Source organism: Odocoileus virginianus, chromosome 3, assembly GCF_023699985.2.
Source record: "Odocoileus virginianus isolate 20LAN1187 ecotype Illinois chromosome 3, Ovbor_1.2, whole genome shotgun sequence".
Classification (NCBI taxonomy): domain Eukaryota; kingdom Metazoa; phylum Chordata; class Mammalia; order Artiodactyla; family Cervidae; genus Odocoileus; species Odocoileus virginianus.
This window is the reverse complement of record NC_069676.1, coordinates 2,594,102-2,621,904: the sequence shown is the minus strand read 5'-3', so window position 1 is coordinate 2,621,904 and position 27,803 is coordinate 2,594,102. Positions and strand designations below refer to the sequence as shown.

The window sequence follows — 27,803 nt, the reverse complement described above, 5'->3', positions numbered from 1 at the left end:
GACACAGGCCTTGAGGTGATGGAGGAAGAACTACCCAGAAAGAGGATGCCTTTCCTGATGAGGCAAGAGGAGGAGGCGTGCTCTGTCCTGCCCACCACAGCGCCTGGCCCCACCCTTGCTCCATTCCAACAAAACACACTCCTTTTCCTCCTACGAACTTCAGGATATGGTTTTATTTGGGCAAGGGTCTTTGCAGATATACTTAGTTACCTATGTGTGTGTGTGTGCTAAGTCGCTTGTCATATCCGACTCTTTGCGATCCCATGGACTGTAGCCCGCCAGGCTCCTCTGTCCATGGGGATTCTCCAGGCAAGAATACTGGAGTGGGTTGCCATGCCCTCTTCCAGGGGATCTTCCAGACACAGGGATTGAACCTGAGTCTCCCTCCTGAACTGGCAGGCAAGTTCTTTACCATGAGCACCAGCTGGAAAGCCCCTGTGATTTCAAGATCAGAACATCCTGGACTGTCTAGACATGCCCTATGTCCCATGACAGGTATCCTCATAAGAGGCAGAAGGGGAGAAGACAAAGAAGACATGAAGATGGCCACATGAAGATGGAGGCGTAGACAGGAATGATGTGGCCACAAGCCCAGGAATGCCGGGAGCGCCAGCAGCTGGAAGAGGCAGGAAGGATCACCCTCTGGAGCCTCCCGAGGGAGCTGGGCCTGCCCACATCTTGATCTCAGACTTCTGGCCTCCAGAGCTTGGACAGAACAGATCCCTGTCACTGTAAGCCATGTCTCTCAGCTTACTTGTGGTCATCTGTTATGCCTGCTCCCCTAACACAGGGAGCAAAGCAACCCAGCGGTCCCTACACTCCTTTTCCAGGGCAAAGCGTGGGAGAGTCCGTCTCTGTGTGGCACTTTGTTAGAAGCAGGGGCCTGGGGCTCACTGCGTGAGGGAGTGCTGGGACAGAGGCCAAGCCAGATGGAGCTGGGCACCTTGTCCTCCAGGACCAGCCAGTGAGCGGGTCCGCAGGGCCACTCGGTGACTGGGGACCTGGGATACGGCCTCTGCACGTGAGAGCTGCTGCCTTTCCGGATGCTAACCGGGAGCTACCGCGCCCTCCCACCTTCGGGCAGGGCTGGGCTGGACTCGGTCTGCGAGAGACCCCTTTACTCCACAAACCCTCTCACCTCTCTGGGCCCTGCTCCTCCTCCAGGCCCATCTCCCCAGGGCCCCTGGGACCCCTCTGAAGGCAGCCGCGGAGAGGAGGCTATAATTTAAAAATACATTTATTTAGTGTTTCCATTTGTTTCTGTTCTGTTACACAAGGCCATTAAATAAATACATTCTCCAAGTCACTCGAGTACACACCTACTCACTATACAGATGAGGTAGAGAAATCGGTAGGCTCACACAAGACTCCTCTCGTGTGTGAATGCCCCTCTCCTCCCGCCCGCCTCCACCTGGCCTGATCGAGCACGCTGAGCAGAGAGCAGGTGGCCGGGACCTGCCTGGCCCCTCAGCATGGCTCTGCCCCTGCAGCCCCGGGGCTGGGGGTCTGGACCCCACCACAGACGTGTGTTCTTTGAGAGATCCTTTGCTGCACAGACAAGAAGCGTGTTAATAAGAGGCTCCGTCTGCGGGAGTGCTCCTTCGCGTAGCAAGACATTCTGATATATATTTATGTATAAACAAACCAGCCAGCAGACGTTTTCAATCTGCTTTGTTTAAAAAAATACTTTTCTTAATATTTATGACATAGAGCTAAATGTGGTATTTGACTTAGAAAAAATCCTTCCTCTGACTTGCTGCCCTTCCAACCCAGTAGTGACCGAGCTACAGTCTTGTCATAGAAACATGGCCAGCTCTGCCTGCTCCAGGCCCCAGCAGGTGGGAATACTTGGGGACAACTGGGACGCGCCCCCGCCTCTCCCCGCCCTCCAGCCAAGTGTGGAGGAGACCAGGCTGCAGGCCCGCGTCCCCCACGGCCACAGAGCCCACCCCAGCTCCCTCCCAGGGGACATGCCTTGGCTGCACCACTGTCAGCACGCAGTTCTTCACGGGGACGTTCTCTGAACCACAGGAGAAAAGACTCAACTATTTACACTATAGAACAGGGACAAAGAGACCCACATCCACATAAATAGGTTTTCTTTTACAAACACAGTCTCCAGGGTACCTGAAGCGCCCCCTGGACTCCGAGGAATCCCTTCACTCAGTAGTTCCCGCGTCCACACTGCCTGCCCCAGCTCCGTGCCTGCCCAAACCCCAGTGCACACCCTCTGGGCAGAGTCATAGAGCTGAGCAGGACGGGGCCAGGGCTAGAGGCCCTACCAACATGGGCAGGAGAGCTCCACACCTAGGAACAGTGCCCGAGCCAACCACTGACCACACCCACACACAGGCACACACAGGCACATAGACCACACATGCACAAACACACGCACATGGCCACACACACACATGCACCCACGTACGTAATGCACACCCATGCAGACATGCACTCTCATGCACAAATACACACTACACACGTGGAAACATGTGTGTGCGCACACACAAGCATGCATCTGCACTTATACACAGCACATACTCACAGATGGACATTCATGCATTCACACAAACATGCTCATGCACACACACCACACACTCATGCATGCACACACGTGTGCACACACCCTCAACCACATCAGGTCAGTGATGGCCATACTTTTCCCTTCTTTGCAAAATCGACAGCATGACCAAGAACACTTTCCATTTGCCAAATCCTATCTCCAAACTCTCTCCATCCATGTCTGCCCCCACCCTGCCTCTCCTACAGTGACAGAGGACAAGCTGTGTCCTCCTCATGAAATGAACCTCCAAGAGGCTGGCCCTGACCCTCTGCCCATGCCCACCTCTGGGGGAAGAACAGGCTGCCTTCTGCCACCCCCAGTCCCAGAATCTGCATTGAGGAGTCTCGAGTGTGGATCCACGTGCCCTCGGGGTGCAAAGGAGGGCCCATCCACCTCCCTGGTCAGCCTTGCTACGGGTAGCCAACCTGGACCATTGGACCTGGCTTCCAGAAACCCTGAGGGTGGTGGCCAGACACAGCTTGCTTTACTTCTTTAAAAACAACAACAGCAATGTCTCTCTTGATTTAGTGGTTTCAAACGACAAAGCAGATCAGGCAAACAGGTCAGGAGGGGGTTCGGAGGGGAGGGAGGAAGGGGCTCCTCCAGACCAGGCTCTGCTGAGAAGGGGAGGAGCCACAGCCTGGGAGGCTGCAGGGACGGAGAAAATAATATTATATATTAGTTAAATAAAAATAACTTAAAAGTCACTGATACTACTCCAAAGAGAAGTACGTGATGTCAGAGGGGCCAGCGGAATACCCCCCACAGCCGGGCGGCCAGGCGCCTGCTCTCTCTCCTAGTGGTTTGACTCTAAGCCAGTGCTGCTGCAGGTCAGCCCACACAGAGGTCGTGTGGTCACGAGGTGTGCCCGCCGCTCCTCAGAGGGCACCCAGCGCACAACAGGCGGCTGGTGACTTGGGGGGACACAACTTGGAAAGCATCCGTGCAAAGCTCTCAGGTCACGGGGCGGGACAAGCAGGGAGGACGCAGGGGTCAGACTAGGCCTCTGAGAGGCGGAGCTAAAGGGCTGGAGACGGCCCTCTCAGCCAGCCCCCAGGCCTCTGCCCACGCCCTGCAGCCAAGCGTGCTGGGGGCGCCCAGGCCGGGGACGCAGCCCCTGCAGCAGCCTGGCCAGGCCCGGGGCTCAGCCCTTGCAGGTGTAGACCTCCTCCCGCTGGGTGCACTGCCTGCACTCCACGTAGCAGCACCAGCGCACCTGGCACTGACAGGGCCGGGTCACCACCCGGCTCTGTGTGTTGTGGCCACGCCCGCAGCAGATGCTCTCGCAGTTCTTCTCGCGGTGGCACCTGCGGCCGGCGGTGCCGGGGGAGAAGCGGCCGGCCACGCAGAAGCTGGGGGAGTCGTCCAGGTGCACCAGCTCCGGTGTGCGGGGCAGCGGGTCGCCGCCACCCGGCCCGGTGCCCCGGCCCCGCGGGGCCGAGATGGCGCCGGCCTCGCCGGTGGCCTCGTTGGTGGTGCTGCCCACCTTGAGGGCCGTCTCGTACTTGTGCTTCAGGCGCTTGCCCACCTCGTGGAAGGGCGCCAGCTGCCGCCAGCACGTCCGCACGGTGCATGAGCCGGACACGCCATGGCATTTGCACGTCGTCTCCACCCCGGCCTTGATCACCTGGCGAGAGTGGGGGAGGTGGGCGTGAGGGCCCCCCTGAGCAGACGAGACCAGCCCCCGAGGCAGCTCGCAGAGGGGCTGGCGCTGCCAGGCCTCACGGCCAAGCGGGCCACCACTGTTTATCACCCAGGCTTCCTGGCTCCCACAAGCAGCCCTTCCTCTCCAAGCCATGGGTCACCCAGGACAGAAACCCCACCGCCAGCACAACCCCAGAGGGGCCGCCACAGCACCTGCACTGCCGAGGCGCCCCCTTCCCATCCCCATATCCCAGGATGTCCCCCGCCAGGGCAGGGCACCCCTCCCCGTGAGCCCTACTGTCAGCGACCCCAGGACCACACAGCCTGTCCTCAGCAGTCTGTTCCTTGAAAATTTAAGGACAAGCACATCAGTATGCCTAGGGGACAGAACTGGCCACCACAGTGTACCTTCTGAGTTGACTATGTCTCTGCTTGGGCATAGGGACCAGATGCAGCTGCATGCGCAGGCACCAGCTGCCACCCTGCTGAGCAGAACTTGGACAGAGGGAGAAAGCCTCCAGCGAGGAGCAGAGAGGACAGGGCTGCACCCACCCCCGCACACGGCGGGGGCAGGCGCGGCCTAGCACCAGCCTCCTGCTCTGCCCAAGACTCAGGCTGGCCCTTCTCCTCGCAGGACTCGGGACCCACGTGCAAAGCCATGGAGTCAGGCCAGCTGTCCCACAGGGCCTCCTGCCTGACTTCCCACACTGGGGTCCCAGGAGGGACGTGGGGACAAGGAACGGCAAGGAAGGGGGAGGTTCCTCTCCCAGCGGGGCCCCAAGCCAGGCCTGAGCTCCCACACAGCCCCCAGGGAGAGCCAACTCAAGGGGGATTAAGAAACATAGCTGCCCTCCAGCCAGGCAACAGAAGAGTCACATTTAATGATACTTTGCTGAGAAACCCGGACAAATTTAATTAAAATGTGGCTTACCCAGGACCAGTGGAGCTAATGGAGCACTTTCATATTCTGACTTTTCATTAATAGCTCACAAAAGGGCGAGTGCAGAGGAAAAGAAAGGGCCTCCCCTGGGGGATTTAATCAGCCTGCACCCCTCCCCAGAGGGTGGAAGGACAGGCAGAGCTCCTGTGGCAAAGGGGGAAATTGATTCTTTAATAAGCCCATACCTCAGAACCCTGGCTTCTCAATAAAGAGGGGCTCAGAAAGGGGCCGGTATTAATTACCTCATCACCCCCTCCAGCCCCCAGGCTGGGACTCCAAATCCCAAGGGCTGCCCCACAAGCACGCAGATCCCACTCCCGCCCCTGACGGCCCCACAGCCCAGGCTGAGCCTTGGGAGGCATCCGATTGTCCAGGCGGTGCAGGGGCTGAGAGGGTGGGGGGCTCTGTGCACAGTGAAGGTGGTGGGGCCCGAAGCCTCCTCCAGGGTGTGGGGCTGAGGGGCTGCCGGGGGGCGGGTTGGGGTAGAGAGTGGCTGCCCACAGCAAGAGAGCTGCAACACTCCTTTCTAGTTTGAGTCTTCTGTCTTGAGTTTCCTCAGAACAGAGTCCTGGCCACAGACAGGGCCCCTGAGGCAGAAGCAGCCTCCCCAGCTTGGGCCAGCCACACCCCTAGCATTTCCCCAAAACACCTGAACTACACACTGACCCATCTACCATTCACCTAGGTCCCTGGTGACAGGACCACCCACCCCTCAGCCCCAACAGGTAAGGTCTAGTCCAATCTCCACCTGGTTAGATGGTGCCCAGGAGACGAGACCCTCCTTGTGGCCTTGACCACCCAGGACGCCCCTCCCTGCCCCCCAGCCAGCAGCAAGCAGGACTTCTGGCTCTGCCCAACCCTGCAAGACCTTGAGGCACCCCATCCACAGAGCTCCCCACGACAACTAGCACCCTGCCCATCGGGTAAGTAATGAGCCTTGTAAGCAGAAGGGCTGGAGGCCCCAGCTGTCCCCAGAGGCTGGAACAGACATACCATGGCAGCCACCTTCACCTCCTCTCCGACCCCCAGCCCTCTCCCAGACTGGTGCCCTGCCCCTCAGCCCCTGCCCCCCCTCAAACACATGTGCACTCTGCCCACCACCTGCACTTTCCCACGCTGAGCCCCAGCGCATGCTAACTGCACCCACACCATGCCCTGCCCTGCCCCGGGCCCTGGACCCTACACCCTTTCCCGCCCCGCGCCCCGCCCGGCTTGCCTTCACACCCACGAGGTTGTTGTGGAAGTCCACGCGGGCTCGCAGATCCTTGCTAGACCGCCGGCCCAGGAACTCCTTGACGAACTTGCTGCTGTACTTGAGGTTGTCTCCGCAGCCACCCCACTGCCAGGCCTCGCGGTTCTCCAAGTCAGGCGCCTCATCGCAAGTGCAGCGTTCCATGCGGCCTGCACTGCAAGCCTTGGCCAGCGCGTGCGTCAGGCCAGCGGAGGAGATGGCGTAAAGGAAGGCTGTCTCCTTGAAGCCTGGGGGTGAGGGCAGGGGCAGGTCAGTGGGCCGGAGCGGCCCCATCTCACTCGGATGCAGCCAAAGCACAGTCTCCCCGCGCACATTCCACATAAAGCAGGGTTTGCGGGAAGGATCCTCCAGGGTGCGGGCCACAGGGAACCTGGGCAGACATGCGCTCCTGGGGTTCGGAGGTACCCTCTCATGCCCCAGACACAGGACCGCTCAGGGGCAGAGAACGCAGATGTACTGCAGCCACAGCGGTGCCCAGCACTCAGAGACCCCATCCCTCTGGGTCTCGAACCTACTGGACTGGCCAGGGGCCTCCATAAGCCTTGCCATGCCCTGCGCCCCAGGTCCCTAGGTTTCAAACAAAGCTGTTGAGAGATTCAGATGAGAGTCCCCCTTGGCACCCTCATACGGAAGGAGACGCGAAAGAGGAACTCCACGCTAAGAACTAGGGCGCCAGCTGGACCCCTGCCCCTGCGTCCAGGCACTCGGCCTCAGTCCCGGCCATGTGGCAAGAGCCGTCAGAGCTGCCTCGGGCCCTGTCACAGCTGTCCACATGCGCCTGTGCCACCAGCAACTGTTCCACGCAGGTGTGAGCGGGGCCAGGCGTTGGGGAGAGGGCAGGAGGCGGGGGGCGGGGAGCTGCGAGTTCAAATCCCACCCACCGCCCAGCCACCCGAACTCCGCTGAGGAGCCGCACGGGGGCACCCCAGGCTGGAGCCCCGCCCCCCGGCGCCCATCCAGGGGCCTGGCACACTCACCTCGCTTGAGGAGGCTGGCCCGGTAGCGGCCCTCCAAGGTGCAGTTCCAGCGTTCAAAGCGGAACTGGTACTGGCACTCGAGGGCACTCATGCTGACCGCCTCCACCAGCGTCTCGGCCACACCCGGGTCCCGGCGGCACATGCGCCGCTGCTTGCGCTCCAGCTTCAGCCGGTCACAGGCCTTGTAGTGGGCCTGGGCAACTGCTTCCGGCTCCAGGGTCAGCGGGAGGATGGTCAGGGGTTCACTGCCCGTCAGCCTGGGCACACAGAGGCCAAAATGAGCCCTGCTCCAGAGGTGGGACGTCGGCGCTGGGTGAGCTGCTGCAGACGCTGTGGCGGCAGCAGACCCTGGCTTCTGGAAAGCAGGGTGGCAGCGGGACGGGAGCCCCGGCGGGCCGCCCTGGAGGGCAGGAAGGGCAGCGAGCCCGGGGACAGGGCTAGGCAGGCCGCAGAGACCCAGCAGGGGAGGGGGCGAGCCCAGAGGACCCCTGCCCACCAGGCACGTCTCTGCGTCCGCTTGCCCCTGCCGACGGCGTAGGGACCCCAGCCCAGCCCCCTGTGTGCGCTGGGTTCTCACTCGGGCTGCCCCAGGAGCAGACCCCAGGCACCCGCGTGGCTGCTGAGCGCTCCCCAGCAACACTAGTCAGAAAGTGACACCCCAGCTGGCACCCGCCTCCTGCCCAGGTCTGATGACAGCGGAAGGGACAGAGAGCTAGAAACTCAAACACACACACCTGCGAGGGCTGCCCAGCCCGGGGCACTGGCCAGAGGCACAGACGACCAAGGCAGGGAGCGGACGGGAGTCACAGGCCGCGTGAGACAGACACCTACCACACCCTCCGCCACCCACTCCCGTGTCTGCTTATGCAGCTTGCTCCAGACCTCCAGCCTCTGCCATCTCCAGCTAGGGGTGCCCGGCCCTGCAGACCCTTTGGGGAGGCCCTGCTCCCTCTCTGTCCTCCTTTGTTCCCCATGGTTCCAGCCGGGTCTCCTGGAACACATGCACCAGTAAGGGCTCCCAGCCTAGGACCCGAGCGGTGCTCAGGAGGGAGCTGCTGGCTTGGGGCACCTCCATCCCCCCCTCCTGGCTGAGCCAAGGCCAGAGCTGGTCTCTGCCATCTGGCCTTCCTGCCCTAACTCCTTACCACCAGCTCTATCCAGGGACTGACCGGCCCTGGCCTTCTGCCTGCTCTGCGCAGAAGCACGGATCTCAGTGTCCCCAGACAGACAACTGCACATCTGAGATCCAGATACGTCCAAGCCAGCCCCACCCAGACCTTCAGCCCTTGGAAGGGAAAAGTGCCCACCTGGATGCGAACGGGGCTCAGCGCCCCCTACTAGAGCATCATTAGAAACAAGTCCACCCCCCATCTCTCACGCCAGCCAAACCCAGGCAACAGGGCTGGCAGGAGTCCACAGACGCTGAGCCCCACACCTGGCCCCATCCCCACTGCTGCTGTCCTTCCAAAACTCCCTCAGGGGAACGCTGGCCCTGGGCTGACAAAGAGAGCTGCAGCTTTCTGCAGGGGACAGGGTGTGGGCAGGGTCTCCAGCTGCAGGGGCAGGGAGGTAGGCGGGGCCTCCGAGACCCCACCCTCGAGCAGATGCCAGCACTCACGCAGCAGGCTGAGGCTCCTCTGGGGACAGCCTGGGGCACCACATTTTGTAGCTGCACACACACGCCTCTGCAGGCCCTGCCCTGCCTCATGGAGAGGGGCATCGCTGCATGTACCCTTAGGGTAAGGGTGGGGTCTTGTGCAAAGCAGAACCGGCCCTACTCTGAGACCCCCAGACCCCAGGCCCTAAAGGAGTTGCCCGTCTCAGCCTCACTGATCAGCTCCCTGAGAACAGGAAAGCAGGGTGCTGAGGCCCAGGCAGCAGCTGGACAAGGCAGCCGCCAGGACGCCCGAGCAGACTGGCCAGGTCTAGGGGTGTGCGGCAGGAAGGACCGCTACGCCCTGCCTCTGCACACCTAGGTGCAACACGAGCAAGGCCATGGTGGGCACCCTGAGAAGACCCGCCCCCCGCCTTGGCATTGCTCCCCACAATGCTGAGAACTACTGCGCCAGTGAGCAGAGGTGGCACCTGCTCCCGACCCTGCGACTGAGGGTGTGGGTGAGCAGCAAGCAGCGCTGCCAGCTCGAGTCCGTGCTGCAGAGCCTGTTCCTCTCTCCGTGAGCAACACTCGGAACCAGGAGGCTCCTGGGTATGCACTGGGAGGCCAGCGTGCGTGCTGGCTAGGAGAGAAGCTCCAAAGGTCCCTGAGATGCGGACACTTAACAGCAGTGGGAATCAGAAGCAGTGAGGCCTTCAGGGAGAAGACACAGGAGCCTGGAGCTGGGACAATGCATCAATGGGATAGCGGCCCATGCCAGCCCCAGGCCCTGGTTACCTGCACCCCTCACCAAGTGTTGGGACGTCATGCCTAAAAAGATGGGGGTGGGGCAGAAGCTGACATCAGAGGACGGCTCTGTATACTTCCAGGCCCCTGCCTGAGGACAGCTGCCACGCCAGGGCAGGGAGCAGGCAGTGGCCCGAGCACCCGGGGCCGGAGGCCGGGAGAGCCCCACTCCTCACACAAAGACAGCCCACACGGTGGAGACTTGTCCCCAGACAGGAATGCTAACAGCTGTGCCCGGAACTGCGTGCCACACAGCTAAAGCACTGTAGCGTCCCACCAGCACATCCCCCAGGCTGGATTCTCCCAGATTAACCGAGCTCCCACCACTGCCAAAACATTCGGCTTCCAGGAGGACCCCGACTGCCAGAGCCATCCTGGGGGAACGTAGGGCAGAGTTGGGAAGGGTAGCTGTGGGTGTGGACGAGGAGAGGTAGACAAATAGCAGGTGATGCTGCCTTCCAGTTCTCCAGGAGGCAGTGGGAGCACCTGTGTCCAAATTCTGTGCATGGGGAGGGAAGTCAGGGCCTCCTACCCACTTGGTACTAGCCTGTGTCCACACTGCACATGGGGAGCTGATTCAGGGGTCCCCCACACCCAGGGCCAGCCTGCAGAGCTACAGGTAGCTTCACTCCCATCTAACGTCAGCATGTCCATCAGGGGGTCAGAGGTGGCTCCGTAAACACAGCCACAGGCAAGCGGACCCTTTCCTGAGGCCAGGTGGTGTCTACATCTGTTCTGGGCAGAAGGATGTCCAGGTCCAGGAATGTCCGTCTGGCAGCCACGCAGCCACATGGCTGAGGCCGGAGGCCCAAGGGCCAGGCCTTCCTCTGAGCCACCACCCAGTTCCCATGGTGGGCATGAGGCTAGGACCCAAGGGGGCGACACTGCTCCATCCCCTAGCACCCTACCTCTTCAAGGAGGGCTCCAGGGCCCCTAACAATCAGGGTGGACACGGTGTGGCCAGCCTGTGAGCTTACAGCCTGGAACACAGCAACGGCGGACAAGGCCTCATGCAGGTGCTGGACTAGGGGTGCGGGGACCATGTGTGGGGTGCAGGGAGGAGGGCGGCCATCAGGTGAGCTGGGCTTAGCCGAGAAGGTGCCAGGGACAAGCAACAAGTCTCGCAGGACAGAAACCCCACCACAAAGAGGACCCACAGAAGTGCTGGAGGAAAAATGAGAGGTTCATAAAACATTCTTAGAATCAGGAAGGCCTTTATCAGAGCAACTCAGAATCCAAAATGCCTTGAAAATTTAATACATTTGACGAAATATACAAGAATCTCTGCACAGAAAAAAGTAGTATAGAGCCCAAAGACCAACAGACAAAGACCAGGGAAAATGCTGCATTCAGATCCCAGGCCAAGGGCCAAATTTCTTTGCTTGTGTGTGGGTATGTGCATGTGCACACACAGGTGTATCTTTTCCTCTAGATCAATAACTAAGGGATTAGCTGAATACAGGATATGAACGTACAGTTCAAGAGAAGGAAATACAGCTAGCTATTAAAAACATTTGCATTTCACTCAAAAAAACACAAAATAAAACTAAATTGATCAGTTATTTTTCATTCATCAGATAAGTGCAAATCAGTATCTGACTAATGTCAAGGACACAGGGAAAGAGGTGCTCCTCCTTGGCTGGAATTCTGGACACACCTACAAAAATTCACCACCAATCTCTTTTTAGAAATACAGCCTCCACATATTAATATGTTATCTTAAAATGTACAGGCAGGGACTTCCCTGATAGCCCAGTGGTTAAGATTTCATCTTCCAATGCAGGAGGTTGTGGGTTCAATCCTTGATCAGGAAGCTAAGATCCCATATGCATTGTGGCTAAAAAACCAGAAGCAATATTGCAACAAATTCAATAAGGGACTTTAAAAATGGTCCACATTTTTTTAAAGTACAAGTCAAAAAAAAATTTAATATCAGCAAGAAGAAACGTACAAGCATATGTCACTCATGTGTTACCCAATGCAATGCTGCCTAATCACTCAGTCGTGTCCAACTCTGCGACCCCAGGAACTATATCCCGCCAGGCTCCTCTGTCCATGGGATTCTCCGGGCAAGAACACTGGAGTGGGTTGCCATGCCCTCCTCCAGGGGACCTTCCCGACCCAGGAATTGAACCAGGGTCTCCTGCATGGCAAGCGGATTCTTTACCAGCTGAGCTACCAGGGAAGCCCATGCTATCATGCAGAAACACTGAAAGCGCTGATTGTTACAAAGACTGGAGACAGGCTGAATGAATGAATGGGACCCGTCCACTCCGGTGTTCAGCAGCCCTCAGAGGAGCCACGGCCCGCCTGCTGTGCACACTCGGGGCACAGGGGCGGGCCTCAATCTGCAGAGGATCTGTGTGCGCACGTGGGGGTGCCCGGGGTAACCCAAGACGAAGATGGCTCAGGGCGGAGGAAACCCGTCCTTCTCCTCACGGCCTGCGAGCCACGCGCATGCTGGCCTGTGCACATGTGGCCTATTTGAAATGACCAAGTCCAAACCAGGGGCCTGGAGAAGCACCCCCAGCAGGCTCTCAGCCCTGCAGCCCCACACAGCCCGTCTCCAGCCCAGACAGCGCCCAGGCCACTCGGCACAGCACAGCTCCTCCAAACACCCAGCTGTTCGTACCAGTACGCCTGCCACTGGGCCCGACAGAGCTGCCCCTCCCACCCCCGATGTCTGGCTGAGACAGGTGAGTGGATGGGCACAGAAGCCTGCCCGGGCGGCCCATGGAGGACCTGAGCCAAGGCTGGCTGTCCTTGCTCCATCCCACTGGCCTCTTCCAACGCTGGACCTACTTCCCAGGAAGAAACGAGATATACATGTTGGTCTGGCACTTCACAACACTCGAGGATTTTCAAGAGATGCAGTAAACACGTGGAAGGGAGTAGCACAACTGTGGAAAACAGCTCTCACGAAGCTCAAACAATAGCCCTGTGCACGGGCGCTCCCAGCTCCCACCACCAGTATCATAAACAAGCTCCCAAGCATCCTCCAAGAGCTGCCCAACTTGCCGTACACATCCAGCTCTCCGTCCAGCTGATGCCAACGTCTGCCCAAAAGAACTTGGTGGGGCCAGTGTCCCGCAGCATCCTGAAGGTCCTGTGTCCTCACCGCTGTGTGACGTCACAGCAGCCCCACCCGGGGCTCGCTCCCGGACTCCCCCCTGCTGGGCCCCTCACCGCTGTGTGACGTCACGGCAGCCCCACCCGGGGCTCGCTCCCGGACTCCCCCCTGCTGGGCCCCTCGCCGCTGTGTGACGTCACGGCAGCCCCACCCGGGGCTCGCTCCCGGACTCCCCCCCGCTGGGCCCCTCACTGCTGTGTGACGTCACGGCAGCCCCACCCGGGCTCGCTCCCGGACTCCCCCCTGCTGGGCCCCTCACTGCTGTGTGACGTCACGGCAGCCCCACCCGGGGCTCGCACTCCCCCCTGCTGGGCCCCTCACCGCTGTGTGACGTCACAGCAGCCCCACCCGGGGCTCGCTCCGGACTCCCCCCTGCTGGGCCCCTCGCCGCTGTGTGACGTCACGGCAGCCCCACCCGGGGCTCGCTCCCGGACTCCCCCCTGCTGGTTGAGCTGCCCGCATTTTACTGGGATTCCTTCGGGAGCTCCTTCCAATGACTCCAAGGTCACCTGCTGCCCCTGCATTTGCACACACACGGCAGGGTTTCCTGGGGCGGTTGTGACTGCTGTGTGTGCAATTCTGAGACTCTCCACTGGGGAAAACATTCTCTCTCCATTTACTCAGAATTCCTTCCTGCCTCTCTCTGAAGTCTTACAGTTTCCCCGACTGAAGTCTGAAGACTTACAGCCCCCCAAAGGGTGACCCTGGATTAGGCTCAGTCTGTTTTCCAGGGTGCGTGTGAGCGTAGTCGCTTCAGTCGTGTCCAAATCTTTGCGACCCTATGAACTGTAGTCCATCACGCTTCCCTGCTCATGGGATTCTCCAGGCAAGAATACTGGAGTGGGTTGCCATGACCTCCTCCAAGGGATCTTCCTGACCCAGGAATCCAACCCACGTCTCTTGCATTGGCAGGCAGGTTCTTTACCACTAATAGCATTTGTGTAAAAATAAAGTATCTTTATAAAGTCAGTCTTCTCTGTTGCTGACCTAAAAAATCCAACTGACCCTATGCTGATTTAGTATTTGGTGACCCTGCTACATGCTGTAATTCATTTCTGATGATTTTCAGATGCTCCATGTACAATCATGCAGTCTGCAGAGACTTTTATTATATTTTCTTACTACGTGATTCTTCCTGCCTTCCTATGCTGGCTAGGGCCATCAGCACAACTGTGCAGAATCTGCCAACTACCCTCTGGGGCCCAGCCTCCTGACCCCCCAGCTCCAGAGCCACCAGCCAGCACAGGCTATCCAATGCCCTTGCCAGCATGTTGGCCATAAGGTGAAGGAGAGAATCCTGGGCAACACCACCAGGAAGTGGGGACCCCCATCCTTGCTCATCTCCCCTCCACAAGCTCAAACTCATGTCTCTTCCACCCAGACCCACACTCCGGACATAAGAGCACCCTAAGAGCTGATACTATGGGGCCAGAGACCAGGAATCAGCGCCCTCACAGAGCCAGAACGTGACTGCTACGTGAGAGAAACAACTCCCACCACACTTCAGGGTCTGAGACAGTTGGCATCATTCAGATTCAGACAACGCTGATGACAGACATCCTTGTCTGACTCTTTGTCATAAAAGGGAAGGTTTTGCCATTTCACCACTAAGCATGAGGTCAGCTGTTTTTCTGGACACCCTGTAGCAAGTTAAAGAAGTTCCCTTCTGCTTTTAGTTTGCTAAGAGTGTTTTTAAAAATCACAAATGGATGCTGGACTTTATTAAATGCCATCTCTGCATCTTTTGATGTGTGATTTTTCTCCTTTAATCTGTTAAACTGAGGAATTTCACTAATCGATATTTCTAATGTCAGACATTAAGCATTCTTGGAATAAACCCAGTTGGCCATGATGGGTTTTATCCCTTCTCTGTATTGCTATGTAACTTGATCATGTTTTGTCTAGGATATTTGCATCCGTGCTTGTAATTTTCTTCTCCCATGCTCTTCCTGCTGAGTTTTGGTGCCTTAGCAAGAGCTGCCCTTTTTTCAATTTCCTAGAAGAGTTCTGTTAGATTAGAACCATGCCCTTTTGACTGCTTGGTGAAACTTGCCACGAAACCATGCAGCTTGATGTTTTCCTGGTGGAAAGATTTTCTTTCTGATCCAATTTCTTTTTTCTCTTGTTTAAAAACAGCTTTATTGAGATATAATTCACCTACCATAAAACTTGCCCATTTAAAGTATACAGTTCAACATTTGTAGTACATTTGCAGATATGTGCAAACACCACCATGTCAATTTTAGGATATTTTCATTGTTTTAAAAAGAAACTTTATAGGATTTTCCTGGTGGTCTAGTGGTTGGGAATCCTCCGACAATGCAGAGGACACAGGTTCAATCCCAGGTCCGGGAAGACTCCTCATGCTGTGCAGCACCTCAGCACACATGCCCCAACTACTGAAGCCCGAGGGCCTGTGCTGTGCAGTGAGAAGCCGCCACAGTGAGCTCCGCATGCCCGGCAATGAGAGCGTGGCCCCTGCTGACCACAGCCAGAGCAGGCCCATGAAAGGCACGGAAGACTCGGCGCAGCCAAAAGTAATAAACACACAGTGAAATTGTTTTTTAAAAGAAGAAACTCCATAATGTACTCTGTAACTATCAACTCCCTATTCCCCTCTCCCAACTCCTGGCAACCACTAATCTACCTTCATGTCTCTGTGGTCTGCCTGATCTGGACATTTCCTAAAAATGCAATCAAACAGTGTGTGGCCTTTTGTGACTGGCTTCTCTCACTTATCACAATGTTTTCAAGGTCCATCCATGCTGTAGCACATAGTAATATTCCGTTGTATGGATATACGACATTCTATTTTTCTGCTCCTCAAATGATGGACTTGTGAGTTGTTCGCTCTTTAGCTATTGTTCATAATGCCATTATGATCATTCAAGTACACATTTTTTCAAGAATATATGTTTTCATTTCTCAGGGGTATATACCCAGGAGTGGGAACTGCAGGGTCCTAGAGCAATTCCATGTTTAATTGTTTGAGGAACAATCAGATTGCTTTCCACAGTAGCTATATACCATTTTACAATCCCAATTTTTTTTTGATTACTATAACATTAGTCAATATTTTAAAATCTTGAATCTGTTTCTGTTACTTTTTTTGTTTTCTCCATTTCCCCTGCATTTGCATATTTATCAGCACGGAACTGCTCATTACATTCCCTTGTTTTTGCTTGCAGAATCCGTGATAATGTTCCCTTCGCCAGACCCTAGCACTCTGAGCCTCCTCTTCACTGGGTTAGTCTCCTCAGATGCTTCTGAGACCTTCATCCCAAAAAGGGATCTGTTCATCTTTAGTGCACATTTGTTTGTCAATTTCTGCACTACTTTAATTTTCTCTCAATTCACCTTTTTTCCCTCACTTTGGTGATGGGCACTTGCTGAGTCCTTTCAAGTGTCTTTCCACTTCTAAAATATGCATTTAGTTACCACTCTGGCAGCTTCAGGTCACCAGACTGAGCCTGATACAGCCCTTCCAGGGACCAGCTGAGGTCACTGTACTGAGCTGAGTCACAGCGCATCCTCTCTCTCTCATTTCCCTCTTTCCCTTGTGGCCCATTGAGCTGGTGCGTGCGTTCTCCCCCAGCCTCTCATCTTCTGTACCCTGACATCATGTATCCCTTACCCAGATCCCACAGTGAGACTAAGGACCTTACCACAACACCAATCACCGCAGTCTTATGCCTGGAGCATTTCATCCACTGGGGTCCTGGGGTCTGTTTATCCTTTCTGCTGGCCATGCCTCTTCCCATTTCTTTTTACCTCCTCTCTTGCCTTCTTTTGGGTTATTTTTATTACCCTGCTTTTCCTTTTGTTAACCTGAAGTCATATTTCCATTATTTTCATGGTTACCCTCAAAATTACAACTTGAGTCTGTAAGTTACCCATGTTCCATGTTGGTCAGGACTGCCCCCTTCTCAGTAACATGAGCCCTGAGTCAATCTTGTTGACTCCCTGGAATTATATGCTGTTGGGTATACGCTGTTAGTTCTACATTCAGGACCCAACAGGAAGCTGTTCCATGCTCCCTTATCCCTTCCTTCTTTTTGACTTTCTCTTTGCTCTTCACTCCTTTCTGTGTCTGGAACACGCAGGGCCATTTCCTATGTCTAAACTGCACTGTCAATGTTTCCTTCAGAGCAACTCTCAATTTGCCTGAAAACGTCTTTACTTCACCATCATTTTGCAGTAATCTTCACCGAGCACGGAGTTCTTGGCTGGCAGTCATTTTCTTTTCACGCACCAAGTGGATGGTCCTGCCGTCTTCTGGTTTTGCTCTCAGTTCTGAAGTCAGCTGTCAGCCTGATAATCCTTGGAAGGTGATCTATATTTTGTTTTTGGAGACTGCTTTGGTGTTTTGCAGTTACAATCTGTTATGTTATGGCATGATTTTTTTTTTTTTCCTGCTTAGAAAGACACTGGGCCTCTTGAATCTTCTTAATTGTTCTGATCAGTTTCAGAAAATTTTCAGCCATCCTCTCCAGACCTCACCCTGTTAATTTCCCCTCCTCCACCTCTGGGCCTCTGGTGGAGCGTGCAGGACCTCCTCACTGTGTTCCTAGGTTTCCCATCCTCTCTGTTGGCCGCATATCTGCCTGCCCATGCCATATTCTGTGTAATTTCTCTTGACCTATCTTACAATTTTCCAATTCGCTTCAACTGTTTCTAACCTGCTTTCAAATCAGTCTATTACTTAAATTTTCCCCCAGTTCTCTTTGGTTTTTCCAAACTTGCTGGGTCAGTTTTTGTGGCTTCTCATTCCTTACAGATATCCCTAGCTTATCTTGCTCCTGAAAGCACAGCGAGAATTGTTTTATTCAGTGTGGGACACTCTGTTTACTGGTCTGCTGCCATCAATTCCGCAAGTCCCTGGCTGCACTTGCTCACACACCAAGTTATCTCTGTCCATGTGCTGGTCACCATATTTGGGAACTGTCTGTAGGAATAACCTGAAGCAGAGGATAAAGGTGCCCAAAATTCACACCCACCTGGAACTTCAGAATGTACCTTATTTGGAATGAGGGTCCTTGTGGAAGTAATCAAGGTAAGGATCTTGAGACCAGATCATCCTGGACTAGGTCCCACATTGCTGAGGGCCCACCATCCAATCCCAACCAGCTCTGCAGAGTCCCCCACTCCAGCCCTGGGGGAGCCGGAAAGAACCTAGAATAGACAGAGCCAAGCTGGGGATGCCCAACACCCTCTGGACCAGGCCTAAGGCTGTCATGCCAGACTATGCTCTTGAGACTACCAGGCCTGCCCCTCTGAGCACCCCACCAGTCACACATCCTCACATCTGCCCTCCAGGGCAGCCAGGTGGCAGGACGGGCACTGTTGGAAGAGGGGGTGTGCAGGTTTGGCCCACGCAGGCACTGGGGCCACCCTGGTCCTCAGCACTCAGCCCCTAGAACACCTCACTCCTGCCCACTCACGGCTGGGGGTGGGCACAGGTTTTGATTTCCCTTCCTCCTGCCAGCAGGCCCAGCCACCCCAAGGGCCACCCTGCCCGCAAACCTAGCTCCTGGGGCATGGGGAGCTTAGACCCTGGGCTGGGCGGTCGGAAGGAGAGCAGGCCAGAGTTCCAGAAGCCACAGCGCCCTGCCAAGGAAACCTCAGCCCCACCAGACAGCGTTTAATTTCTGTGTGAATCAAATTCAAAACAAATTCCAGCCCTGAGAACCGGTTCTGAGATTAACCCTCCATCTGCCCGTGGCCTGCCGCCTCCCACCCAAGCACGTGGGGGTGGAGTAAGCACAGACCCCAGCAGCGCACGGGGCTCCCCGAGAGCGCCACCCTCCCTTGGCGCCCTGCTAAGGCACACGGGTGAGCAGCGCAGGAGGGAAGCCCCCTGTATAGGTCACACTGCGACACGGACTTTGTGTCCATGACGGCTGTCACCTCGGTCAGCAGAGAGAAGCACCCGGCCCCGCTTCCCCGTCTCAGGGGGCCCTGACATCCCAGGGCACAAATTGCTCCTGATCGGTCCCCGGCACCATCACCGACCGGCTACTCCAGGGAACTGCCTGGCCCCCCAGGAGTTGGCTGGCAGACCCAGGACTCGGCACACTCTGCTACCTGGGACCCGGAGCACTGCCCACCAGGCCTGGCATCCACCAGCCTCACAGAAATGCCCCCATCCACCCCTGGCTCCTGAAGTGAGCAGAACTCATGGGACCCCCCCAGACTCTAAGTGTCACCAGATAACGGTTCCCTTCCCAGACTAGGTTGATGGAGCCCCATTGGAGAATGGCGGGCCTGCAGGCCCCCAGGAGAGTGACTAAGGCTGCCTGCAACCCCCGAGACGCACTGCCTGCCGCAAGGAGAAGACGGGCTACAGTGGCTTCATGCAGGGACTAGAGGGGCCAGCGCACCTCTGTGTCCTGGCCACCACTTCCGCAGGCCTCAGAGACGGCTGTGGACTCACGGTGGGGTTGCCACAAAGGACAGGGGAGACTCAGGGCAGGTTGGGAGAATCCCAGGGCGCCCCCGCCCCACCATTCCCAGCATCGACGTGGTGGCCAGGCTCCTTCCCGGAGCTGGCCTCCCGGGGGCCCAGCACCACGCCAGACACAAAGGAAGGACGCTGGGACGGCCGTCATCAACACCCCGCCCTGGGGTGGCCTGGGGCAGCCACTGCTGCGCACTCTGTCCGAGCGGAAGCCAGGCTGCTGTGCTCTGGTCTGGGAGCCCCTGGCAGCCTCTACTCCTGGGCCAGACCACTTCCCTGGCCACGTCTACCTCAGGTATCGCTAAGAAAAACAAACGCAGCTTGAGGCTTGCCTTTTTCCATTCCCTCGTCCGGCGGCTGGTCTCGAGGCACAAGGCCTGCCAGCTGGGCGGCCGGGTTTCCTCCTGTGGCTAGAGGCACCAGGCCAGCCAGGAACCTCACTGGGAGGAGCAGGGCAGCATGGCGGACTGTGCCTGCAGGTCACGGAGCCAGATGGCCAGCAAACCACCCAGGTCGACACTGTCCAGAGTGGGGCTGTCCTCCTCTGGAGACCCTGGCCCAGCCCACGAATGTCCCTTATCATTAGCTCCTGCAGGAAGACAGGCTGGTCATCACCCAGACCATGCTACCAAGCCCCACTCCACATACCTGCTCAGACCTGCTACGTGACCTGGGCAGCCACCTGCCCCCACCTCCCCAACCCTTGCTCAACAGGACTTTCCGCTTCCCTCCTGCCCCCCGGGCGCTCCAACAGAGCTGCCCTCAGCACAGCACCCACAGCAATGGCCCACGAAGCCTCTGTCCAACGCTCAGGACCCAGGGTCTCAAGTCTGCGGTGCCCAGCCCACCATCTGTGTACTGGAAGGTGCACTGGTCCAGCCAGCAAGTGTGGGTACAGCGTGGTGGAGGCTGGGTGAGCAGAGAGCCAGGCTGCCTGGTGAACGAGCACATCAGACCCCACCCCAGACTCCTGGGTGCAGAGACAGGAAGCGGAAGGGAGATAGGATCCCCCACAGGACTTCGAAGAGCCAGCCCAGCGCAGTTTGCAGAAGACACCACAAGGGACCTACACCACAGGTATAGGGTGATACTACTGGGCTGTCCTGTGGCTTCCTGAAAGAGGCAACAGCTGAGGCAACCCCGGAGGATGGGCAGGCCCGTGAGGACAGTGGCCCTGCTCCCCACCCACCAGAGGCTGACCTCCAGGCAGGGACCTGGCCTCACTCACTTCCCTGACAACTGCACCTCCTCTGAAACCTCCTGCAGCCTGCTAAGCCAGGGTGGGCATTGCAGGGGCACCCCTACCACCGGGACAATACACAATGGGAGCCTGGTGCCCCCCAGCTGGGATTAAGGGGACTGAGTGCTGGGCCTGCTGACAGGTGTCACTTTTCTGCAGCCAGGAAAGCCAAGCCAGGCCCCTTATCAGCTCATCGCTCTGCCCCAAATTCAGGGCCCACTGCCCCCTAGGAGGAATCGTGTGCATGCATGCTTTTCCAGGAGAAAAAATACCCACACGTTTCTATTGTCCTTGATACTGCAAGGCCCCTGGGGTGGGTGGTGGGCACCAGCCTCAGGCTGGGGCCACCTGGAAGCTGGGCAGGACCCTGCTAGTGCCCATGGCCCGGGACTCAGGTCCTGGACCACAGTGGCGAGGAGAGGGTGAGATTAGGCCAGCTGTCCTCCCGTCCAGACGGCCGCCGGCTGTGGTGGGACACCTGCTCACACAGCTGAGGGGAGCCAGATGGCGGCGGCTTCCTCCTCACCTCAGGCCCCACCAGGAGGCTTCAGACCCCACCGCCTGTGCACATGGGCCCCCAGCCCCGAGGCCCAGGCCTGCCCTGATGCTCCCGCCTGCCTCTGTGTTAGGGGGCCGGGGCGGAGCCCCCACGGGAGCCTGCAGAAGGGGACAACGAGGGAGGCAGGAGCCAGTGGATTGGGAGTCCACAGACCCCCAGAGCAGAGTGGACCGGAGGAGGAGGACTCTGGAGACGAGAGATGCAACAGGCAGTCAGCCCACCAAGGGATCCCCTCCGCTTCCCCCACCTGCTCTTTCCACCTGCCTCCCCGTGTCCGCCCTGGACCCGAAGGCTGGGGAACTGGAACGCCTCGGTCCCTCTGCTGGCCACAGAGGTCCGAGACCGCAAGTCCAGAAAGAATCTCCCTTCCGCTGCGGGCAGGAAGCCCGGCCCGTCCACCACATCCCTCCGCCCTCTCCTGTCCCTGGAAGCCCTCCCCACATCGCCAGGCCCTTCCAGCAGCCTGCTGCCTCCACCCCCAGCCCCCAGCCCCCACTGCAGAACATTTCTTTGGGGGAAATGTCTCTTCTGTTTCTTTGCCTAATTTCTGGCTCAGTTGTTTATCTGTTGAGTTGTAAGAGCGCCTTTATGAAAGGGTGAGAGACAGCGTGCTGCCTCACAGGTCAAGAAAACAGGTTCTCCTGGGTCCAAGAACAGCTCTAGAACGCTTAAAGTAACCCGCAAGGCGACTTCCCAGGGGCGTCAGCAATCTCTCTGCCAGCCCCTCGGCGGCCCTGCACACTGTGGATAGGGCCCCATCGCCTGAGCCTCAGCTCACAGTGGAGGCCGACTCTCTCCTGACCCTCTGAAGCGCACTGCTCCCCATGGTCTCTCCCCCAGAGGCCATTTGCCTTGCCAGCCTTCTTAGGGCACGTCTGTCCTGAGGTGGGTCTCTGTGGGTAGCACCCGCCCTGCCACCCAGGCTCGCGTGACTCCCCGAATTCCGACTTACCTTACAGCACCCCCACTCCTGGCCAGGGGATCACCTGGGACACCTCACCCTGCCAGCCCCTCCCTAACCCCCGCGGACTCTGGGTCTCCCGAGCCCCCCACATCCCTCCCTGCCCCTACGAGGGCTGTGGCACTCTCAGCAGGTCTCCACCTCGCCCCCCGCCCTCTCACTGGCTCACCACGCAGCCTCATCCTTCTACCGTCAGGCCGGCTCCTCCCGCCCTGGAAGCCTTCTCTCCTCCTTTCTACTCCAGGGACCAGCTGGAAGCCTCTCCTTGAAGCAGCCAGCAGGCATGTGGCCACACAGGACCCCCAGTGGAACCCAAGGCTCAGTATTCAGAGAAGCGGAGGAGGTTGACCCTCCCTGACCTGCATTCAGAGACCACCCGCACCCCATGAAAGCACCCCTAAGCACAGTGCCAGGGGCCACAGCTAGCCCCAGTCTGCGGCAAAGCCCTAACCCCAGACCAAACCCCAGCAAGCGAACCTTCACCCCTGCCCCCACACAGTCCCCTGGGGGCCAAACAGGAAGGTCTGTTGTGACAGCCCAGGGATGCAAACCTTTAGGAAGGGCTGAGAGGCAGGTTCTGTGACCTGCTGGTTCACAGGTCAAGAAAACAGGTTCTCCTCGGTCCAAGAAGAGATCTAGGACATTTAAGGAGCTCTGACGTCTCAACAGAAAGACAAACAACTGTGCTAAAAATTAGGCAAAGAAACTGAATAGACATTTCCCCAAAAGCAGACATTGCAAATAGCCTCTATGCACATAAAAAGATGCTCAATATCACTAGCTCTCAGGGAAGTGTTAGTCACTCAGTCATGTCTGACTCTTTGCAACCCCATGGACTATAGCCCACCAGGGTCCTCTGTCCATGGAATTCTCCAGGCAAGAATAAGGAGTAAGTAGCCATTCCCTTACTCCAGGGGATCTTCCCAACCTAGAAACCGAACCTGGGTCTCCGGCATTGCAGGCAGAGTCTTTACCTTCTGAGACACTGTGGAAGCCAGTCATCAGGAAAATGTGAATGAACACTACAAGGAGATACTACCTCAAGTCTATCAGGATGGCCAGAATTTTAACAAAAAAAAAAAAAATGTTTTTTTAAAATCAGAGAATTAAGCATTGGTGAGGATGTGGAGAAATTGGAACCCTCATGCATTACTGGTGGGAATGTGAAATGATGCTGTGGAAAAAGAGTTTGGTGGTTCCTCAAAAAGTTAAACACAGCATTACTACATGATCCAGCAATTCTACTTTTAGGTATATACCCAGAAAAACTGAAAACATACATCCACAAAAAATAAAACTGTAAACCAATTTTCACGGGACCATATCCACAACCCAAAAAGTTGAAACTACCCAAGTACCTATCAACAGATGAATAGATGGAAGAGAACCATCATATGCCCCTCCAGTCGAATATTATTTAGTCACAAAAACGAATGATACAGTGAATCATCCTACAAATGTGAATAAACCTTGAAAACAGTATTCTCGGTGAAAAAAGCCAGATGCGAAAGGCCACATACGGTATGATTCCGTTTATATGAAATGTCCAGAACAGGCAAATCCACAGAAACAGAAAGTGGATTAGTGGTTGCCAGGGGCTGTGGGGGGGGGGGGGGGTATAAGGTTTCTGGGGTGATGAAAATGTTCTGGAATTAGATAGCAGTGCTGCTTGCACAGCCTTGTGGATGTATTAAAAACCACTGAACTGTATGCATCAACTAATAAGTTGAGAGGATGTGAGTTACATCTCAATAACAAAAAGCACTTGCCCCCCCCCCCCATTCACAACAGTCCAGAGCACCTCAGCTGCCAATTAAATTGACTGCCAGCACCTCTCATAGACTAGGGAAGCCCTCAGTGCCATTCCTAGTGCTGCTTCACCCATGCAGGCCTCCAGGCTGCGTGGAACAGAAAGTTGGGACAAACCCACAGACCTCACAGCAGTGCCCTGCTCCCCCCCTGTAACCTGCAAATGCTTCCAGTATAATGTGGAGTGCGGGGGCCAACACCTGGAAGAGCCTCAGCGCTCACTGTGCCCCTTCTTGCTTCTTTTGAAGATTAATCACCTTGGAAGCCTCAGGCCTCCACTCGCCTGGGCAGCTCCTGGATGCCTATCTCGCAACTTCCCTAGGGGCCTCTGCCGGGGGCTGGCTCCGCACATGGGACCTCTAAGAAAAAGGCAGTAAAGCACCAGGGAGGCCAGGCAATGCTTTGGCTGGCACAGATCCCCAAATCCCAGCCCCAGCCCCTAACTCCAGGCTCAGAGAAGCACAAGGGTAGCTTGCCCCAGGGCATCACCTTCCTGGGCAGATTTCAGCATACACGGCCCACCCTTTACCTCCATATTCTCACCTGAGGATAACACCAAGAGAGAAGCTGAGTATCAGAGAGCCCACCCAGGTCTATGGAGTGGAACAGGGAGGCCGGGGGAGTGGGGGGAGGTCGTTGGTGGCAGGGAGGGGTGTCCAAGTTTGTATCTCAAACGTGCCACAAGCCCTTGGGACAGCCTCTTCCTGCTTAGAGCCACTCTCCACTTCCTTCCAAGAGGGCATCAGGCCAAGCTGTCTAGGCCCCCAGAGCACAGACACCTCTGTCGCCCCAGGAGAATCATGGAAACACCACCTGCTAATCACACCGAAAAGCAGGGTCAGGCCCTGCCGGAGAGAGGAGCCCCTTTTCCATGGCAGGCAGGTGACCTGGAGGGCCAGCCTGGTGGCCAGAGGCTGGGGAGGACTGCGGAGGCCGGGCGGGTTGGGTTGCAGGCTGAGGGGGGGTGGGGGGGCAGGCCGGGCGGGCTCCCACCGCCCACGTGATCCTCCCCCAGGCCAGCCTCTCCGGGTTTCTGGGCTGTAACTGGAGCTGCCCTGCCTGTGCGCCCCGGTGCCAGGCAGAGCTTTCAGAGTGGGGGAAGGGAGAGGAGTGCTGGATCCCAGCGCCTTCCCCCTGTTCCCTCGGTACTCGGGGTGGGGAGGGGAGCCCCAGCACAAGGCACAGGGAGGCCCCCTGGCTCTGGCCCAGCCCTGCCTGGCCCTGCCCGCCTTGGGCCATCTCCGCCTCCCCCTGCCAGGAGAAACAGCCCCAGACCCAGGCTCAGCCGCTCACTGCCGGCCAGAGGCTGGGTCTTTACACCCGGGGCGATCCTGAGTGGGCTCCAGGACCAGGTCCCTTCCCGCCTTTGCCTGCTCAGCTGGCGCAGAGCCTGCCACCCTCCAGGACTTTTGTCCACCAAGCTGAGTCTTGTCTCTCTTGCCCGGCGTGGAGGAGACAGAGGGGGAGTACGCCCCAGCAGAGGAAGCACAACTTCTTCCTATGGGCCAGTCTTCCATGGGGTGGGCCTTGAGGAGCCCACTTGAGGTGACCTTTGGGATTACAGAGCAGGGCCAAAAGGGCTAGCTGGAGAAGCCACAGGGGCACCAAGCCCTCTCAACTTGCCACACAGCCCCTGGGGATTACTCTCTTCAAGGGAGCTAAGGAGACTTCCCTGGAGGTACAAAGAGCAGAGAAAAGATGGAGAAAGAGAGGGATGCTACCGGGGTGGCGGTGAAGGATGGGAGCCAGGACCCTGAAAACCACCCTGTGGATCCGATCTTCCCAGAGAGTAAAAGCTGGCAGCAGGGACTCCGAGCAGAGCACAGTGGCGCAGACGAGCCCAGGGTGTGTCTGAAGCCTGGTGAGCAGACCCACGGCTGCGCCTGGACAGCGCAAAGGCACAGCTGGCTGACAGGCCATCGTGACTCACCGCGGACCTGCAGCCAGACAGCCAGCCTCTGACCCTCCCTCTGCCCGAGAGGGTAGGCAAAGGCTGCAGAGACGGCATGCAGGGGCGTGCCAGCCTCTGCACAGCCTGAGCCCCAGGCAGGCCAGACTCAGAGCCACAGCCCTGGCTGCGGGATGGGGTCTCCAGGCTAAGAAGACAAGGAGCTGACCCTGGAAGACAACCCAGGAGAAGGGAACAGGAGAAGTGGGCGGGGGGAGAAAAACACAAAGGGAAAGTTTCCCATGAAAATGTTTTATTTTCTTTGAGAACAGGATACACCTGCAGGGCTTCTCGCCCAGTCGGCCGCTCCCCGCCCTGGCAGAGCCACATTTCTGGACCAACGGGGCCCTCTGCCGGCCAGGCCGCTGCGCGCCGGTGCCTGGTCCACGGGAGAGGGAACAGGTGACAACGCGTGCAGGGCGGCAGCCCGCAACGGGCATAAGGCACCCAGGACGGGGTCTGGGCGGGACTCGAGGCTGCCCTCAGCTCCAGGAGCGGCACGGGGCCAGGAGGCGGGGCGGCTGGGGAGAGCCGCAGGGCTGCCCACACGATGCCACACAAACCTCGGGGGCCCAGCTGCAGGGTACTGCGAGGGTCCCCAGAGCTCGCCTGGCAGGACAGCCCAGATCTGGGAGAGAGCGACCAGGAAAGGCAGGAAAGAACGATGGGGCGCGACGAGCCAAAACCACAAACACTGCTGCTGCGGAGAAGCGCGCGGGGCAGCGACCCGGGAGGCAGCTGGAGGCAGCATTCACAGCCCGCCCGGGCCCGGCGCACCAGAGAGGTCCCACAGACGCGCTCCCGCGGGTCGCGGCCCAAGCGAACGTCAGAAGCAAAGCGCAAGAAAAATAAAATTCCTCCAGCCTGGAGTTTTTTCCCCCTTTGGGGCTCAGTGCAAGGAACATCTGGATTTTGTACGTATTTTTTTGTTGTTGTTAAATTAACTTCTCCGGGAGAGAAAGGAGGGGGAAACTGCAAGGCGGGTGGGTGTGCAGGGGCCAGGGAGGCTCCAGACGTTTGGCAAGAAACCCCAGCCAAAGGCAGCCGATAACCAGAGCTTGGTCCCGCAGCTGCAGGGAGCCTCGCGCACGGCCGCGGGCGCGGCCACAGGGACTACGGCTCCGGGGTCACGGAGGACCGGGGCCTCACGCCAGCCCGTCGGGCACGCCGGCCCCTCTCCGTGAGCCGCGCCACAGGGACACCGACTCCCGAACCCAGCGACGCGGGCGCCGCAAACAAACAGCTCCAGGCAACCCGGCGCCCCTCGCCAGCCCGGGCACCGCGCCCCGCGCACCTGGATCGCCCCCGCCCTCGCGCCCGCGCCGGCCTCGGGCCCGGCCCGCCCGCCCCGCCCGCCGGGCAGCCGAGGCACCTACCCGAAGTAGGCGGCCGAGGGGCGCAGCGCGGCGAGCAGCAGCGTCAGCGCGAAGGCCGCGGCCAGCCAGCGCGCCAGCAGGGGCCCATCCAGCATCTTGCCGCGCCGCGGCGGCTGACCATCGCGCTCCCGGCCCCGCGCTGGGCGCCCCGCGGCCGCCGCCCTCTTATAGCGCCCGGAGCGCCAGGCCGGGGGCGGGGCGCCGGCCAGCTGGCCCGGCCCCGCCCGCGCCCGGGGAGGGGTCACGCCGGCGCCGGGGGCGGGCCGAAATCCGAGCCAGCGCACCGCCCAGCCCTGGTGCCTCCGGGCCACTCGGGTCTCAGGGCGCGCCTCGCGCGTGGGAAGCGAGGCACGCGAGGGGCGGGTGGGAACCCGGGCGGCCGGAAGGGGCGGGAGCGCGGCGGGGGCCCGGAGAAGGGAACAAGCCCCCGAGCGGCTGTGGGCGTGGGTGGAGCCAAGTCGGAGCGTTGGTGGCCTGGGGCAAGACGGCGAGGCTGGCGCTGGGCGGCTAGCCGGGTGGGAGCGAGCGAGTGGGAACGCCGGGGGAATC

General features: G+C 58.2%; 1 protein-coding gene across 1 annotated transcript; it reads right to left on the bottom strand.

Annotated features, from left to right (window-relative positions):
• Positions 1-1,219: 1,219 nt before the first annotated feature.
• On the bottom strand, positions 1,220-27,800 carry WNT9A (Wnt family member 9A). The gene is made up of 4 exons (XM_070460943.1): positions 27,255-27,800; positions 7,374-7,630; positions 6,361-6,623; positions 1,220-4,187 (listed from the first exon to the last, which is right to left on the bottom strand). The coding sequence occupies exons 1-4, from the start codon at positions 27,347-27,349 to the stop codon at positions 3,705-3,707; spliced, it is 1,098 nt and encodes a 365-aa protein (XP_070317044.1). The 5' UTR covers positions 27,350-27,800; the 3' UTR covers positions 1,220-3,704.
• Positions 27,801-27,803: the final 3 nt, after the last annotated feature.

Coding starts and splice junctions, on each gene's coding strand:
- WNT9A (XM_070460943.1), bottom strand. CDS start 27,349: ATGCTGGATGGGCCCCTGCTGGCGCGCTGGCTGGCCGCGGCCTTCGCG. Junction 7,631..27,254: donor CCCTCGGCCGCCTACTTCGG/GTAGGTGCCTCG, acceptor CTGTGTGCCCAG/GCTGACGGGCAGTGAACCCC. Junction 4,188..6,360: donor ACAACCTCGTGGGTGTGAAG/GCAAGCCGGGCG, acceptor CACTCTCGCCAG/GTGATCAAGGCCGGGGTGGA.